Source organism: Mytilus californianus, unplaced genomic scaffold, assembly GCF_021869535.1.
Source record: "Mytilus californianus isolate M0D057914Y unplaced genomic scaffold, xbMytCali1.0.p SCAF_1, whole genome shotgun sequence".
In the NCBI taxonomy this organism is placed as follows: Eukaryota; Metazoa; Mollusca; class Bivalvia; order Mytilida; family Mytilidae; genus Mytilus; species Mytilus californianus.
The window spans coordinates 34,745,540-34,762,102 of record NW_026262581.1 but is presented as its reverse complement, the minus strand read 5'-3'; the positions used below and the strand labels follow the sequence as shown (position 1 = coordinate 34,762,102).

The 16,563-nt window shown below is 31.0% G+C and overlaps 2 protein-coding genes across 2 annotated transcripts in view; both read right to left on the bottom strand.

Annotated features, from left to right (window-relative positions):
- Positions 1–1,445: 1,445 nt before the first annotated feature.
- Positions 1,446–11,074, bottom strand: LOC127719592 (toll-like receptor 4). Its single transcript, XM_052225840.1, has 4 exons — positions 11,049–11,074; positions 3,527–4,020; positions 2,734–2,785; positions 1,446–2,079 (listed from the first exon to the last, which is right to left on the bottom strand). Exons 1-4 carry the CDS (start codon positions 11,072–11,074, stop codon positions 1,605–1,607), a joined length of 1,047 nt encoding a protein of 348 aa, XP_052081800.1. The 3' UTR covers positions 1,446–1,604.
- A 2,990-nt stretch (positions 11,075–14,064) lies between these two features.
- The window catches only part of LOC127719672 (twinfilin-1-like), a 28,434-nt gene continuing 25,935 nt past the window's right edge, over positions 14,065–16,563 (bottom strand). The window contains exon 10 of the mRNA XM_052225909.1: positions 14,065–16,333. Within this exon, the coding sequence (XP_052081869.1) occupies positions 16,187–16,333 (147 nt within the window). The 3' untranslated portion in view covers positions 14,065–16,186. The remainder of the gene's footprint in view (positions 16,334–16,563) is intronic.

Here is a 16,563-nt window from a genome sequence, read left to right as displayed (position 1 = left end):
GCAAACGTAAAAAATATGTAATCTCCAAATGCCCGCAAATGTAATACGCCCATTATAATTCGATTTATGGCTTCAGTAAATCTATTCAAGAGATTTATTTAATATTTTTAAATATGTTGAATATTTTCCATTGTTTTATTCTCTTCATTGTAACCAGGAAGTTACTGTAATATATTTTTAAGTCATATTGTTTAATGTACATTCGATGCTACGTTTCATTAAGTTTCAAAAGGAGCGCTTATAGCTAAATATTGGTAATTAATCTGTACTGAACACGATTGAACATACATGCATATATAAAAAAGTTAAATTCAAAAATGAAAAAAAAATACAATCACTTGACTGATATTGTCAATTGTTTTTGTGGTTTCAAAAGTAAACAAAGCAGTTTTGCATCAGTAAATCATATTGTCCATATTGTACATCCCCCCGGTCTGTTGCAGCATGCAAAACTTAAATTTATTGACCTTGACAAAGTGTTATTCACTAATATCCCAATTGCGGCTCTTATTTTAAATAACATTACATATGTGTGTTACATAAAAAGGGGAAACACATATTAGAAAAACTCAGTCCGTCAGCAGCAAGTCAAAACCAAATAATGTTGACCCGTTATCCCGTACTTCCTGGAATCTATCAACAAATTTTTGTCAACCACTGGATTTCAAGGAGTTATCTTATAACAAATCAATACATAAAAGTAAGCGTTTTATGTTGAAGGATCGATACTATCCAAACAAAAATATATCAGTCAATGTCAATGCAGGATGGGCGATATCACAAACTGGGGTTCTTAACTTTTCCACAGGGCAATTGTTTACTGAAATATAATTCAGATCGTTGCATATTTCTTACAATTCGTCTCTCTTTTACAACAAATTTCCTATATAAAATATTGGTCACCTGCAATGTGTAAATTGCTGTGAATAGGGCATATTAAAATTTATGTAAATGGTCTATACGGATAAAAATCTCGACACAGTTTTTATATAGTGATAGTATAGAATTAAAACTCACTTCATAAAATTTAGTCGACAAAATTGAAAAAAGGACAAAACACCATGGTATAATTCACATGTAAGCAGTAACATCAATCGAATGAGTATAATTTTTGTATATTTTTTAAATTCGTGGAAGAAATTAAACATTTTTTTTTTTTAATTTTATGATTTTGCCGCATAAATTGCAGAATTATTACCTTTGATATTTGTTACTAACTTGGATTAAATACACATGTTTAGATTAATTTGATAAGAGTGCAAAAGTAACTAAACAATGATCAGATTGTGATTTAGACACTGTAAAGACGTTTATTCTTATTGGGTTTAAGGTCAAAGATTTTTGTCAAACATATGCATACAGCTGTAGAATGTTAAATGTATTTAATCGCGAATAGCAATAAAAAAATTCATCAACAAAATTTTCTATAAGACAGTATCCAGCAAGTTATTAACCAAATTAACAATACCAAATTGTTATTAAAGTTCATATAAAGTCTTACAAGTAAATCGTATGTCAAGAATCACTAAACATCCGTAGCTAAAGGGCCACAAATGATTCTTCCGTGCTATCATACTTGGATTATTGTAGGTTACAAATACTTTTTAATGGTCAATTGCAGTATTCAACATGTCAATAAATATATCCGTATTAATATAAGCTGTATAATCGATGTACGTTTGGTGAGCTATTAATTCTATTATTTGGATTGGCAAATCATTTTTAGAAATATTTTCCATTAGAACTATAATAATCATATTTTTGCCACTACGAGACCACATTCCTTCAACTCGAGCAATATTTAACTCATAGTTGCACCATTCAGATTCAAGAAATTTCTGTGTGATAAGACAAACTATTTTTTCGCTCTCGTGAATTGCATTTGTAATGTTGTCAGAAATATCACAACCTGGGATAAAATTGCGGTGATGAATACATAGGTACTTTCCTTTGCCATTTTCGAGACCCTCAATTATTTCATTGAAAACGAACAGACGATCATCCTCTGCATAAGAAACAAACGCGTCGAATGTGTATTGAGGTTTGTCATGTAGTCGTTCATATCCTTTAAAATATCGTCTTTTTGTTGAATAATATCAATATCTTATATACCAACGATATCTATATATTACACTTCCAAGAATTAATCCAATCGACAAAAGTATGCACGCCCCAACTATGACAATCAAGCCAAGTTTTGAACTACATGCTTTTTCTAATTGTGTTCTTGCATCTTTGAGGCCGATTATATCACCGGTAATGTTCTGACAAGTATAATTATTGTAAGACATGAATATGTGTTTGTTTTTATTCATCCATGAGAAGAAAGGAAGCGATTCACAATTGCATTGGAATCGGTTATTCATTACGTTAACTTTTACGCTCTTAGATTGTTCTAGTTTTCTCATGCCATTCTTTGAGAAAAATGTTATTTGATTAGATGATAAGTCAATCAATTTGATTTTCAGTAAATGTAAAGTGGTAAGATTCCAATCAGTTAGTAGATTATGACTTAAGTCTAAAACCTGTAGATTGATTGTGTGTTTAAGAAGCTTTTCTGGTAGCTCAAATAGCCTGTTTGAGGATATATTCAAAAGCTTTAATTTTGACTGACTAGAAAATAACTCACCGTTGTCAAATTTCATCACAACTTTGCTAAGAATATTGTCTTGAATATAAAGTTTTTCAAGACTGCTAAATCCAATGAAAAAATATGATGATATGTTTACAAACAAGTTTCCAGATATATCAAGTATCTTGACCTTTGATACATTACAAACCGGCCCTAAAAGGTATTGAAAATTGTTTCCACTTACATTAATGTCTTCTAATGTATCATTGCTTACAAATTGTGGAACAACAGTATCACCTAAACCAGAGTGTTGAAATTCGACACTCTTTAAATTAGGAGGAATAATTGATATGTAGAATAAGTCTTCTCCAAAGGTACAATTTTCCGGTCGAGGATAAGGATAAGGCCAATACTGAATGCTTCCGTGACTTTTGGTAAACCACAATGACCATTTGTGGTGATTTTTTAAATAGTCTTGGGACTCAAATACTATTCTTTGGTTTTTGATCTGCGAAAAGTTCATTACAGTGCCAAAAATATTCATTAGTGTATTCACATGAGCAGACGAATGCATTCCCTTGAAATTAGAATTTTCATGTTTAGCCTGATTAAATTGTTCTATATCCGAGTGCCGTTCTGCGTTTATTCGCCTTGATAAACATTCAAGAGTTTCTTCAAAGTCATCACACACAAACCAGTGAGCAATATCGTCCATTGTTATTTGGTCTTGATAATTCAGAATTAAAGAATGGATTCCAGTTAAGTTGAAAATTCCATGTATTTTATATTTCTCTAGTCGCAGTCTGTTGTATGTGAGACTAAGTAATCTTAAAGATTTTGGCAAATAAGACGCTGCAAAATCCTCTAGCATTTCAAGTCTGTTTTGATCCATGTAAATTTCACTAATTCTAGTTTTGTTCAACGGTTGGATGTCTCCAGCAAATAAAACCGTACTGTAGCCATATGGACATGTAATTTTTCTTGCTCTCAGTACCTTTATTTGTGTTTTTGTAAGATCATACGTAACATTTCTTAGTCCACAAAATCCTAGTTTTAGGTTATGTGATATATCTAAATACTGTAGTTTTTGCAGTTTAGCTATCGCTCCTGCTTCAATGCGTCTTAGATAACAACCCTCCTCATTATTGGGTGTTAAGGTACATGACAAATCAAGTGATGTAATCTGTGAAACATTTTCAAAGTAATCTGAAGAATATCCTACTAGACCCATATTGTAAATTCTTAACAATCTCAATTTTGTAAGATATCTAAATCCTTTTCCAAATGAAGCACCAGATATGCCGTCGATTTTCAAGGTTTGCAGAGACTTTAAATGACAAAATATTTCATCCGGATAAATAGGTTCCTTCGTTCCGATACTATTTTTGCCAATATCTAAACATTTCAACCATCGCAGATTTTCAAATAACCCGTTGTAAAATATTCTTCTATTGTATTCAAAATTATTGTTATATAAATCCAATGTTTGAAGATATTGAATATTTACAAAGGGATATTTCCCGAATGCTTTCATCAAATTAGAAGAAACGTTTAAATGTGACAGCGAACTAGGCAATCGAAATCCTTGAGGCATTGAGTGTAAACCATTACAGCTTAAATTCAAATGTTTCAGCTTCTTCATTTCTGACAATGATCCATTACCAAAATCATGAATTTGATTGAAAGATAGATCCAAAAGATAAACATTGAGTGGGAGATTCTTGGTGTCTGGAATGTATGTTATTTGGTTGAAGCTGAAGTCTATGTAACGGACAGATTCAAAATAACTAAAATTCGGGATCCAAGATAAATTTTTATGCGAACAGTCTATCTTAGTCATATAACAACGACATGGGTCGCATGATTTGGCTTCAATATACGCGAAAATCATTAAAATAATGACCAAATATTTCATACGGTCAGTGAACAACTCCCCCATTCTCAATATTTGAAAACACTTCCTGTTGGAGAACATACGTATACGTTAAATGTTAACTTGGGGTCCAAATTTTGATTCATGTATCCTAAGTGTTCTTAGCTTCTTCAGGAAAAAATAATTTCACAAAATGTTTACTTCCTCGATAGATTTAACACCAAGGGTCTATCATCTAAAATCGTTATTTAATTCCTTTTGAACACAAGTTATTAATAGGAACACATTAAAGTAATATAAATACAATGCCCAAAATATGACTTTATCAACGAGCTATAACCCTTGTTCATTTTTATAAGTTGCATGCAATATTTGGATAACACCAACTATAGTCTGATTCTCGAATCAGTGTCTGAAAAAATACCAAACATCATTCATTTGATTGAAACTTATGATTTATCAGAATACAACATCATCAAAACAATAAGATTGTGGATTACAACATTTTTTGGAGTGAAATTTAAATTTTTCTTTAAAATGAAATTAAATTCCTTTGATTACTTTATTCAATAGATTTGCCAGTTTCTTCACATTTTTGAAATATTTAAGTTCATTTATATATTTATCAAACCTCCAGCTACAATATATTCAAGGTTGTCACTGATGTCTTATTTCAATGCATTCATAGTTAAATCAAATTTTCTGGGTTTTGCTCTCTTCCTCATTACAATATATGACAGTTACAAATTTATAAGATAATTATAAGTAAAAATTTTAGAGAGTTATATTCAAATAAAGGTATTCTTTTACTCTTCGACTTTTCAATACTTTGTCCGTTTATTGAAATGAAATGTCTCTTCCTTAAAATAACGCAGACTGAAATATTCAATCTTTGTTACAGGTTCGTAATCATCTTCGCATAGTTTAATTTCAGTTGTTTTGACCTTAGTATTTTTTGTAAATGTAGAAGATAGAATTGATGGTAAACTCTTGGGGTTCAGTAATATTGTAATTTTCAATCACGCAAAAAATTAAGTATGGTATTTCTGCTTTTGTATATCTGTTCGTTAATTATTTGGTATGGGCAAGTAGGTATTGAATTGCTAATCAGGTAGGATTGATTGATTGATCGTTATTGTTTGGCGCAGCTTTCAGCACTCGTTGTGGACAGTTTCTATTAGTGTAGTAGGCCTGAGTGCCTGATGAAAACCACCGGTAATGGGTAAGACTTAAAGGGTATATAAGTTGTCAAATTCACTTTCACTGAATTGACTCAAATTCTGATAATTTCATTTATAGCATATATACATTATATTTTCAAGAACTATATTGAAAACAACAAACAATGCATGAAATCGTAATAACGCATCAACTTTCAGTGCGTATTGTAGTACTAACATGTAGACTCCATCTAATTAACCACCAAGATGACGACTATTGATTGTCACCTGACCGATAAAGATATAAATATAAATAGAGCGACAAGCAAACGCAACAGAATAAATACGATTTTTCCGGGTATTTAATTTCATGTTACAGATTAAAAAAATATGTATATTTTCGTTTAACCTCTAAAACGATATTTTCATGAGCCAAAATTGTCAACGAAATGGCTCTTAACGGCTCTCTTGATTCTCTTTTCAAATATAACATACTTTACATTTTGATAACTAAGCATGCTGAACACATACGCAAATTAAACCGTCTTCAACTAAGGCTCAAATTAAAGTTTGCATGATAACGTACCCAATATGAGGTGGACTTACAGTCTTGCAAGATTATAATATTCTAGTATCAACGATGTGGCATTTTTACTGAATTCAATCACACTTGTTGATTATTGCAAAGTACTATTTAAGAATTCCGCTTTGTTCATGTTTAAAACAAAAAAAAATTTCATTTTAACTATTTGTCTAAATCGTAGACAAGACGTATTTTAATTGATAGTCGATAAAATGTTCATGTTTACGTCAATTGGAGTTAAAAAAATCTATAAATGCATTAATAATTACCCCTGCGTTAAATTTGACATTTACATAAACATGATAAATATCTTAGAAGTTTACACTATTTAACAGCCTGGATACAAACGGTAATTTGACTCATCGTCCTATGTATAAATGTTTATTATTTATTATTGATAAAAGTCATAAATATCCGTTAAATATCAAACTTTCAATTGCCGAATTAAGCTTGGGTTTTGAGAGAAGACAGAAAACAAAAGACAAAGGTCGGTGCAGCCTAATCGCGTCCTCATATTGTTTTCTAGACATGCATTGAGGCAATGTATACAAATTAAAAAAATCAAAAAAAATCAGGCGTTGCTTATGCTATTTCTGAAATATGTACGTTGAGGTTAGTTTCAATTTTGTTTTGAGTGACCTTATATGAAATAAGACAAATGTAAGACGGGATATATGAACATATCTCGATAAAAATGGTATTTTGGTAGGCCTACGTCATTATAGTATACCTCATATTGTAGCAGAAATATACAAGCAGTGCTATATATCGAGAAGTGGGTTATATGGAAGTCACCGAGAAATCAGAAAGACTCCGGTTTGGATAAACGTCGGTTTTGCTCTGGAAAATTTAGATTCCTATGTCAATTACATGTCCTTGTTACAGAATTTACCTGATGTTGACCTAGTTTCATGATCAAGTAATTAACGTAAAGTTTAGCTGATTCGTACTGTTTCTTATACGCTATAAGCAATAAGTCAGATATGTTTATTTTATATAATTATAAATGAACATGTCCAGATGAAAACGTTGATCTGACCTTGACCTCATTTTTATAGTTGATCGCTCAGCCAATAGTTTTCTTTATAAGGTTAATTTCTCTCAGATATTTTAAGCAATAGGTCAACGTTATTTGGTGTATCGAATATATACGTTGTTTTCAATCGTTTTTTTTTTCTTGGTCTTGTTTTATAATCATTTTATTAATCGGTTTTTATTTCTTTTCGGTTCGTATTTTGTGTGGGTCTTATTATTTGAATATTGTAGGCGACAATTTCTATTTTCTGTCCACCATGTCATAACAACATAGAACATGGAAAAAATATAAAACTGTCATATGAAAGATGGTGAACATAAAGAGTTTGTCTATTTATTGTATAATGAGACACCGAAACATTGATTATTACCTCCCAATCCTATTACAATCTGTTTCGTGTCAAAAAAAAAAACGATATAATGTGAATTACAATACGATTTATAGCTTCATTCATGAATCTATTCATGACAATTGTTTGATATTTTGAAATATGATGAATATTTTCCATTGTTTATAATTATCTTCGTTGTCGCCAGGAAGTTATTGTAATACATTTAAAAACTAATAAAGACATTTGTCTAATGTGTTAGTTATAAAAGTACAACAAAATGCCGAACTCCATTGAAAATTCAAAAAGGGGGAAGTCCATAAAAATCGACAAAATCAATCGCTACCAATCAACGGAACAAGTGAAAAACAACTGCCATATTCCTGAATTGGTACAGGGATTTTTCAGAAGAAAATGGTTGGTTAAACCTGGTTTTATAGCTAGATAAACCTCCCACTTGCATGACAGTTGTTTATAGTTCCGTCATATTGACAAAACTGGGTGAGCAACCAAAACCGACATAATCGAATAATGTGACAATAATTGGGATCCAGCAACCAAAACTGTGCAAATATACATCACAGACATTCAACACAACTGACTAACAAACATACAAATTGATCAAACAAAGAGGCTAGTTTTCATTCACTTTTATTAAGATTGTTCATAGCTTAATATTGACAGTGAATGTATGCTAAACAGGATTGTACATGTACATAGATAATTAAATATTGAAAATCAAAAATGAAAAAAGATATATGATTCCTTGATTGGGTGGGTTTAAAAGAAAGGAAAAGAATCGGTTTTATCTCAGAAATATATTTTCCATATCATAATTTGTTTACACCCTCGTACAGTTGCAGTAAACAAACGATAATTGTATTGAACATTGAAAAGCGTTATTCACCAATTATCTCAATAGCGGCTTGTATAAAACTTCATCACATATGTGGTTTTATAAACACATATCAGACAAACTGATCTCGTCAGCAACAACAGTACAAACCAAATAATGTTGACCCGTTATAGCATACTTCCTTGAAATATCAAAAATCGTGTTTTACCACAGGATGTCAATGCTTAATCTTAAACCAAATTAATACATGAAAGTTATGTAGTTCTGTGCTGTAAGACACAATATCCAAAAAGATATATGCACATAACAATTAAATGAGGTTTCCATTTATCTACACGGCAATAGTGTCATAAATAAATAAGTCAATCGTTAGAAACAGACATATTGTTTACCAGAAATGTGCTGATTATTGCGGAAAGGGTACATTCAAATTTCTGTAACTGGTCCCTAGACGATAAAAATTTCGACTAGGTTGTTTGACAGTGATGGGATAGGATAAACCATTTCAAACTCCACCTATAACACTTAGTCGACAAAATCGAGAGAAAAAAAAATAAGATACCATGGTATATTTTCATGTATAGTGACATTCCGAACCTACTAAAAATCACCGCCTTTCCGACTAAATAAATCATATATATATTTTGTAAGAGTGTTGTTTTCTTTAAAATGTGTCCCTATCTGTAAATAAATACATATATTCAAAATTTGATAAATGTTGAACAGTAACTTAACATCGAACCAGATTTTGATTTTGATACTGTGAAGAAGTTTATTTTTGCGGAGTGTAAATTACGTGATTAAAGGGATGTAGTTCGCGTTTTTTCTTGTTCCTAAGATAGACCATATACATCTAATGTTCGAGTTGATATTTATGCTGATTTGTTTAATAGTGAAATAAGCGAAAACAAAGCGATCTACAAATTTTCTTTTTTACATTATAAAAAACTTATCAAAGATACATTGCTTTTAATCTTGTAAGCCAGACGCGCGTTTCGTCTACAAAAAACTTGATAGTGATGCTCAAATTAAAACAGTTAGAAGGCCAAATCAAATACGAAGTTGAAGAGCCTTACAACATGAAGTCTTTAATTGACCCAATTACCCATATATTATTTACAGGTTTGAAATTGTTAGTAAAGTAACTAAAAAGACTTAAAAAGAATGTATATGTCAGATCACAATAAACATCCGGAGCTGTAGAAAAAAAATAAATACGTCTTTAGTCCCAGTATAACTGATTATGCCATATATCTGCGATGGTACTTCTTAATGTTCAATTCCAGTATCAAATATGTCAATAAATATATCCGTATTATTCTTATAAAATATGTATAATCGATGTAGGTCTGGTGAGCTATCAATTCTGATATTTGTTTAAGTAAATCACTTTTAGAAATATTTTCATTTAGAACTATATTAACTATATTTTCGCCATCACGAGATCACATTCCTTCAACTCGGGCAATATTTAACTCAAAGTTGCACCCTTCAGATTCGAGAAATTTCTGTGTGATCAGAAAAACTATTGTGTCGCTCTCATGAATGGCATACGTAATATTGCCAGAAATACTGCAACTTGGTACAAAATTGCGATTATGAATTCATAGCTTCTTTCCCTTTCCGGTTTCTAGACCATCGATTAATGTTTTAAAAACGAACAGACGATCCTCCTCTGCATAAGAAACAAATGCGTCGAATGTGTATTGAACTTTGTCATGTAGTCGTTCATATCCTTTAAAATGTCGTCTTTTGGTTGAATAATACCAGTATCTTATATACCACCGATATCTTTATATCAAACTTACAATAAATATTCCAAGACAACATTATACACGCCGCAACTATAACAATCAAGCCAATTTTGGAACTGCAAGGTTTTGCTAATTCGATTCTTGAATCTTTGAGGCCGATAATGTCACCAGTAATGCTCTGACAAGCATAATAATTGTACAACTTTACGTTTGTTTTTATTCATCCACGAAATAATGGAAGCGATTAACAGTTGCACTGGAATCGATTTTTCAACATGTCAACTTATACGTCTATTTATGTTGTTTGCTTTCTAACATTTAAAGTTAGTAATTGCACTCGAATGCAACATTTACATAATAGTGTAATCCGTATTATTTAGATACAGTTAAAACTTTTGTGATTCCCTTCCCTTGAATCTATTATTTTCTAAATGTATCAGCTTATCCTATCAGGGAAATTTGCACAATTTCATTTCCCCTTGTGATATTGTTTTATTTGTATAAAATACGGTAATCTCCCACCACAAACTAATCTTATATACAATTTTCCAAATTGTGCTGAAAGTAAAGGTAGATTTTGACACAAAAAAAACACACACCTAAAGATCAAATTAATCTTAAACAAAAGACAAATACTTATACAATATGCTTATCTTTTAATTGCCCTGGACAATCAAATATCTGCCATCAGTATCACTTTCCCTCAAGGACAAAACATTAAGATACAACCACCACTGATAAGGTTCCTGGCATGAGACAGGCACATAAACATGACGAAGGGTAAAATGATCTTTTTCTGAGATCTCAACCCTCCACTTTAAATCTGGATCAGAGAAATAACAAAATAGAAGAATATTCTTTTCTGCTTGTCTTTATAGAAACTTACTCAAGTTCTCTTCTATTCTCTACCATCGACTTGATTCTCAAGTTTTGACTAGAATAGCAAAAACCAGAAATTCAAACCATTTAGAAAGAAACCCGAGTAGATGTACAAGGGAACAGGTGCTGGTAGATTGTACAAGGGAATAGGTGCTGGTAGATAATGTTGTATATTGCTCTAAAGTTACAATTTTTTAATACTTTCTATTTCAATTTTTCACAAGATCATTCCTGTTCTTACTTCTATGTTCTATCTTTCCAAATTTTAGCCCCCTTTTTAAGCATACTTTCCAATGAGTAGTTACCAATTTCTAGTGAAGAGAATTTTTAGCAACTGATTCTTAAGACAAAATTGAACACCTACACACTTTTACTTCCAAGTATTTTTTCAACAACTGAAAATAGATTTACCATCATTGCATGTACCATGCTCTTTATGAGCAGATGATTGGTTTAATAAAGTGTTCTTATTCATGTTCATAAACCTGAAATCTTAAGAAATAAACAAATAACATGTTTTTACTTTCATTATTTTTCTTTGGATGCCATCTCCAAAAGGTATAAAAGTCTAGTTCTGAAAAATAAAATAAAAAAGATAAACAGGCAATATATTAGATTAATTCATAAATACATCATATTGCAAAGCATTGGGTTGCAATCTTATAATCTTAGATAAGAAACACACAACAAATTAAAACAAACTATTGTTTAATATACTTTATTCCATTATGAACATATTTTTTCAGCTAATACTTTTCCATGACCAAAGGGAAAAATCAATTCAAGCATATATAGCACCTATTACATTGCCTTAAAGATAATGTAACCGTTTCCTTTTTGTTTTTGAAAGTCAGAAAAAGTGATTTACCTACAGATAAAATTGATAAATGTCTTCAATCAGAGCTTAATTGTTTTTAAAAAACATTGCAAGAGAAAACAACACATAAAAGTAACATTAGGCCTTATATGAAATAATGTTAGCTGTTTCCCATGTTATGGTGTTATATGCTTGGTCAGCAAAAGCAAAGAATCAATGTTGGCTTGTCTTGAGAAAAACATAAATCACACATGTTGTACTTTGCATTTCATCAATGTCACCTAAGAAAAAATGAAATACTGTTGGTAGTTTTCAGCCAAACAGTAATAAATTCTGGTCATCAAAAATAAACATTTAATTTTGAGGTATATCCTGAGCTCTTGAATTTAATATTTACAATTTCTATTCACAGGAATGGTGAAAAGGTTCATAACATGTAACAGGTATTAAAACTTAAACATCTCAACAAAACTATAATACAAAAACAATCCACATAAAAAAGACAAAAATAACTAGAGACAGAACAGAAAATCATACAACAGTTTCCAGAATAACAAGAGGTCAAATAAGAACAGCTATTTGATGCATCTTACTTCTATCTCACAATAACTTGATTAGTACAAGGTCAAGAAGTCTTCAAGAATATATCTTTATAGTGTCTATACAATATGTCAAGTTATTAATCACCATGATTCTAGATAAGATGAGATTAATTTAAGAAAGACAGCCAAAGATCTGAAATTTTAACTGGATTTCAATACAGGCAGGAAATAATGCATGCATTTGGAATAGTTAAAATACCTTTATTTCCTTATAGGTTGCATGATTTTCAGTTTTGCCTCTACAATGATAGTGCACACCATGTTCTCAATAAAACTCTTCCTACAATCAAATGAATTATGCAAATTTAAACTATGAATGACTGAAACAGCATTTTTTGTCATTTTTGCCATTTCAGAATGATATAAAACACTTTCTCTAAAAATTAAACGGATGGATACATGAAGTGGACAATGTGTCATGTCTTCTTTTCATCAAAATACTTATTCACTCTTTATTTCTCATTTATCACTTGATATGATAACAAGGAAAGAATATTTTATTGAACAACTGTCATAATTTTTACGAAAAATAACAAGAGTGCACACGCTGAAATGTCTCGCCTTCTTTACTAATCATTGATATTATGTTGATAGTCCTAAATATAAAGCTTTACTACAACTATCACATACACTTAACATGATCCAAGAAAATGAGGTCAAGGTCATATAAACCAAACAAGAAATACATGTACACCTTACAATCATTCAATACACTAAATATAGTTGACCTATTGTTTATAGTTTCTAAGATACAGACTTAACCAAGAAAACTAAACATTGACCAATGAACCATGAAAATGAGGTCAAGGTCAGATGAACCATGCTAGGCAGGCATGTACAGCTAACAATTCTTCCATACAACAAATATAGTTGACCTATTGCTTATAGTTTAAGAAAAACAGACCAAAACACAAAAACTTAACACTGAGCAATGAACCTTGAAAATGAGGTCAAGGTCAAATAAAACCTACGTGACTGCCAAATAGATCATAAAATATTTCCATACACCAAATATAGTTGAACTATTGCATATAGTATAAGAAAAACAGACCAAAACACAAAAACTTAACTATAACCACTGAACCATGAAAATGAGGTCAAGGTCAGATGACACCTGCCAGTTGGACATGTACACCTTACAGTCCTTCCATACACCGAATATACTAGACCTATTGCTTATAGTATCTGAGATATGGACTTGACCACCAAAACTTAACCTTGTTCACTGATCCATGAAATGAGGTCGAGGTCAAGTGAAAACTGTCTGACGGGCATGAGGACCTTGCAAGGTACGCACATACCAAATATAGTTATCCTATTACTTATAATAAGAGAGAATCTAACATTACAAAAAATCTGAACTTTTTTTTCAAGTAGTCACTGAACCATGAAAATGAGGTCAAGGACATTGGACATGTGACTGACGGAAACTTCGTAACATGAGGCATCCATATACAAAGTATGAAGCATCCAGACCTTACACCTTCTAAAATATAAAGCTTTTAAGAAGTTAGCTAACGCCGCCGCCGCCGCCGCCGCCGCCGCCGCCGGATCACTATCCCTATGTCGAGCTTTCTGCGACAAAAGTCGCAGGCTCGACAAAAACCCAACAATTTTTATTTTACTTTGATCTTATAATAACATGCATAAGTGACAAATATACACATTACAAAAATATAAAAGAACACAATATATTTAATATAAAAAATATCACAGTTTTTTATAAGTGTTCTTTAAAATTAGATATTCATGTTTTTGAGCATTGCATATCAATAATTGCTTTCATGCATGATTTTTTTTAAATTGAGTTGAAGAGTTGATAAAAATCTGATTAAGTTTAATGTAGGTAAGCAGTGTTTTAAAAAATAAAAGATCTTATAGTCTTCAGTATACATATAAAATTCTGTTTTAATTCTCTAAATCTTTAAAGTAATTTATTCAAAATCATATTTTTTTTATGTTACACTTTTCCCACTGAATATTTATCTATGCAGTATAGGACCATGGCCAGATGCTGTATTTATATGTTTTGACAAGAAATTGCGGCAAAAAATTGTCAGAGTTTGTATAACAATTAGAAAAATATTAGATTCAGTATTCATATTATAGTCTGTTTTAATTCTCTAAATCTTTGAAGTAATTTATTCAAAATCAGATTTTTTAATTATATTGCCTTTTTCCCACTGTATTTATTCATGTAGTCTAGGATCATGGCCTTATGTTGTAACTATATGTTTTGACCAGATATTCTGGTAACAAATTGTCAGAGTTTATATAATTAGAAAAATATTGGATATAAATTCAGCTACAACATATAAAATTTTGCTTTTCAATGATAGAAATTTTGAAGATTTATATAACTCAAACAGAATATAAACAGGTACATGTACCAGTATACTATGCCTAGACCCATCAAGTTTATACACTTTTTCAAACTAATAAATATTATAACGATAATACTGATATAAATTACAATTTTCAAAGAACAGAATTAAAAGATCCATTTGTATTGTCTCAAAAGTTCTGTCTAAGTGAACAGAAGAAACTCTTGTATATAACTATAATATTAATGCCATTCAAAAAGTCAAGATGGCCCCAAACTTAGTATCAGTAAGTAAAATTTATCCAATCATAGCAATTGGTCCATTCTGCTCAAAGGAGAAAGTCTGGTAAGGGCTAGTTTTGGCCTAAAATTTAAAGTACATCTGATGAAAGATTTTTTAAATTTTTTAATTTAAGTGTCTACTCCAGTCGATTCAAATAGTTTGTTAAAGATTTGAACTGATTTGGTAAATAAAGACTATCAAATTCAAGCTTAAATATAAAAAGTCTATAAAATATGCCATAAAACGTCACTTTTCAGATGGTTTTTGTCTAAAATGGAAGTGGCCCCATTCGTATTCGGTCTCAATCTTTATATATGTTATGCATTATCATCAAATACAACATATATTTAGAAATTACAACTGAACACAAATGCGGCCACTTCAATTTTAGACAAAAATTAGCACTAATGCTACAATTGTGAAGATTTCAGTAATTTTGCCAGAATTTATGATGCTATTACCTGATGCATGTGCATTGTATTGTCAAAAACTTTTCTATGGAACAAAAGTATTCTACTTTCCAATTAAGAGCTAAAGTTTTCATTTCAACAAATTTGTAAAAATGCTATATTTTGGGGCCAAAAAGGGGTCTTACCGGGCCTACTCCTTTACCACCTTATCCTTTAATACAGATAACCCATTTAAATGAATCATCTTGATTTTATTATCATCAGATTAATACCTATGGCCCATTTTGGTTTGTATCCACCCCCAACTGAACAATTCTTACTGCAACACCATACAATGACATAAAGTTCTTGATAAAAGTCAAATGCACTGATCAGCCACAAGAAAATAAGTACCAGTTAATGCATGGATGATTTCTGTTGTAAACTCTCCTGCATCAGTTATATGATATCTATTGCTCTGTGTAAAAAATGAAGTTTTATCTGCCAATAACCTCCAGCCCTCATTACCAATTTCAGTTCCAGATATTACAGAGAGGAATTCCCTACCCTTAAATTTATCAAGTTTCGTTCCAGTGATAACAAGGGGGATAACAATAAATAATGATAACAATCTTTGCAGTGAAAAAATGACAATAACAAAATGGTTCATTAATAATGATTACACAATGTCTGAGATGTACTGTCGGTAAGGTTGTTAACAATTGGCAATACTATGATTCTTGTTTGGGCATTCTTCTTGGTCCCCGACCAGCAGGGCCTTTTGGTTTGGCAAAGGCTTGTCTGGCAACATTCTTCTTTGGATGAACTTCATCGTATATGTAGACTTCTGTTAATTCTTTTGGATCATCTATTTCAATCTAAAATACATTTTTAAATCAATTTTAATTAAATTAAAAAGTGAAATAATGGAAAAGCTATTCCAGAAAAAAAAAACATGTATGGGACAGTTGGACAGCAGGTGACATTTCTTTCTGAGGTTAATAGGGAAGGAAATGATTAATTTTCAAACCAAAGAATGCTGATGATGATTTTAATAAGTAAACATTGTCATTTCAATCAACTTGGTGGGATTGTGGAAGCCCATTCA

Bases quoted from the DNA above. Each gene is read 5' to 3' on its own strand.
- LOC127719592 (XM_052225840.1), bottom strand. From the start codon at position 11,074: ATGGTAGAGAATAGAAGAGAACTTGA. The intron at 4,021-11,048 runs GTAAGTTTCTAT...TGAATACAATAG, and splicing joins GAGAATAGAAGAGAACTTGA to AAGAATATTTTACAACGGGT. The intron at 2,080-2,733 runs GTTTGTAAACAT...TTCAACAAAAAG, and splicing joins CTTGATATATCTGGAAACTT to ACGATATTTTAAAGGATATG.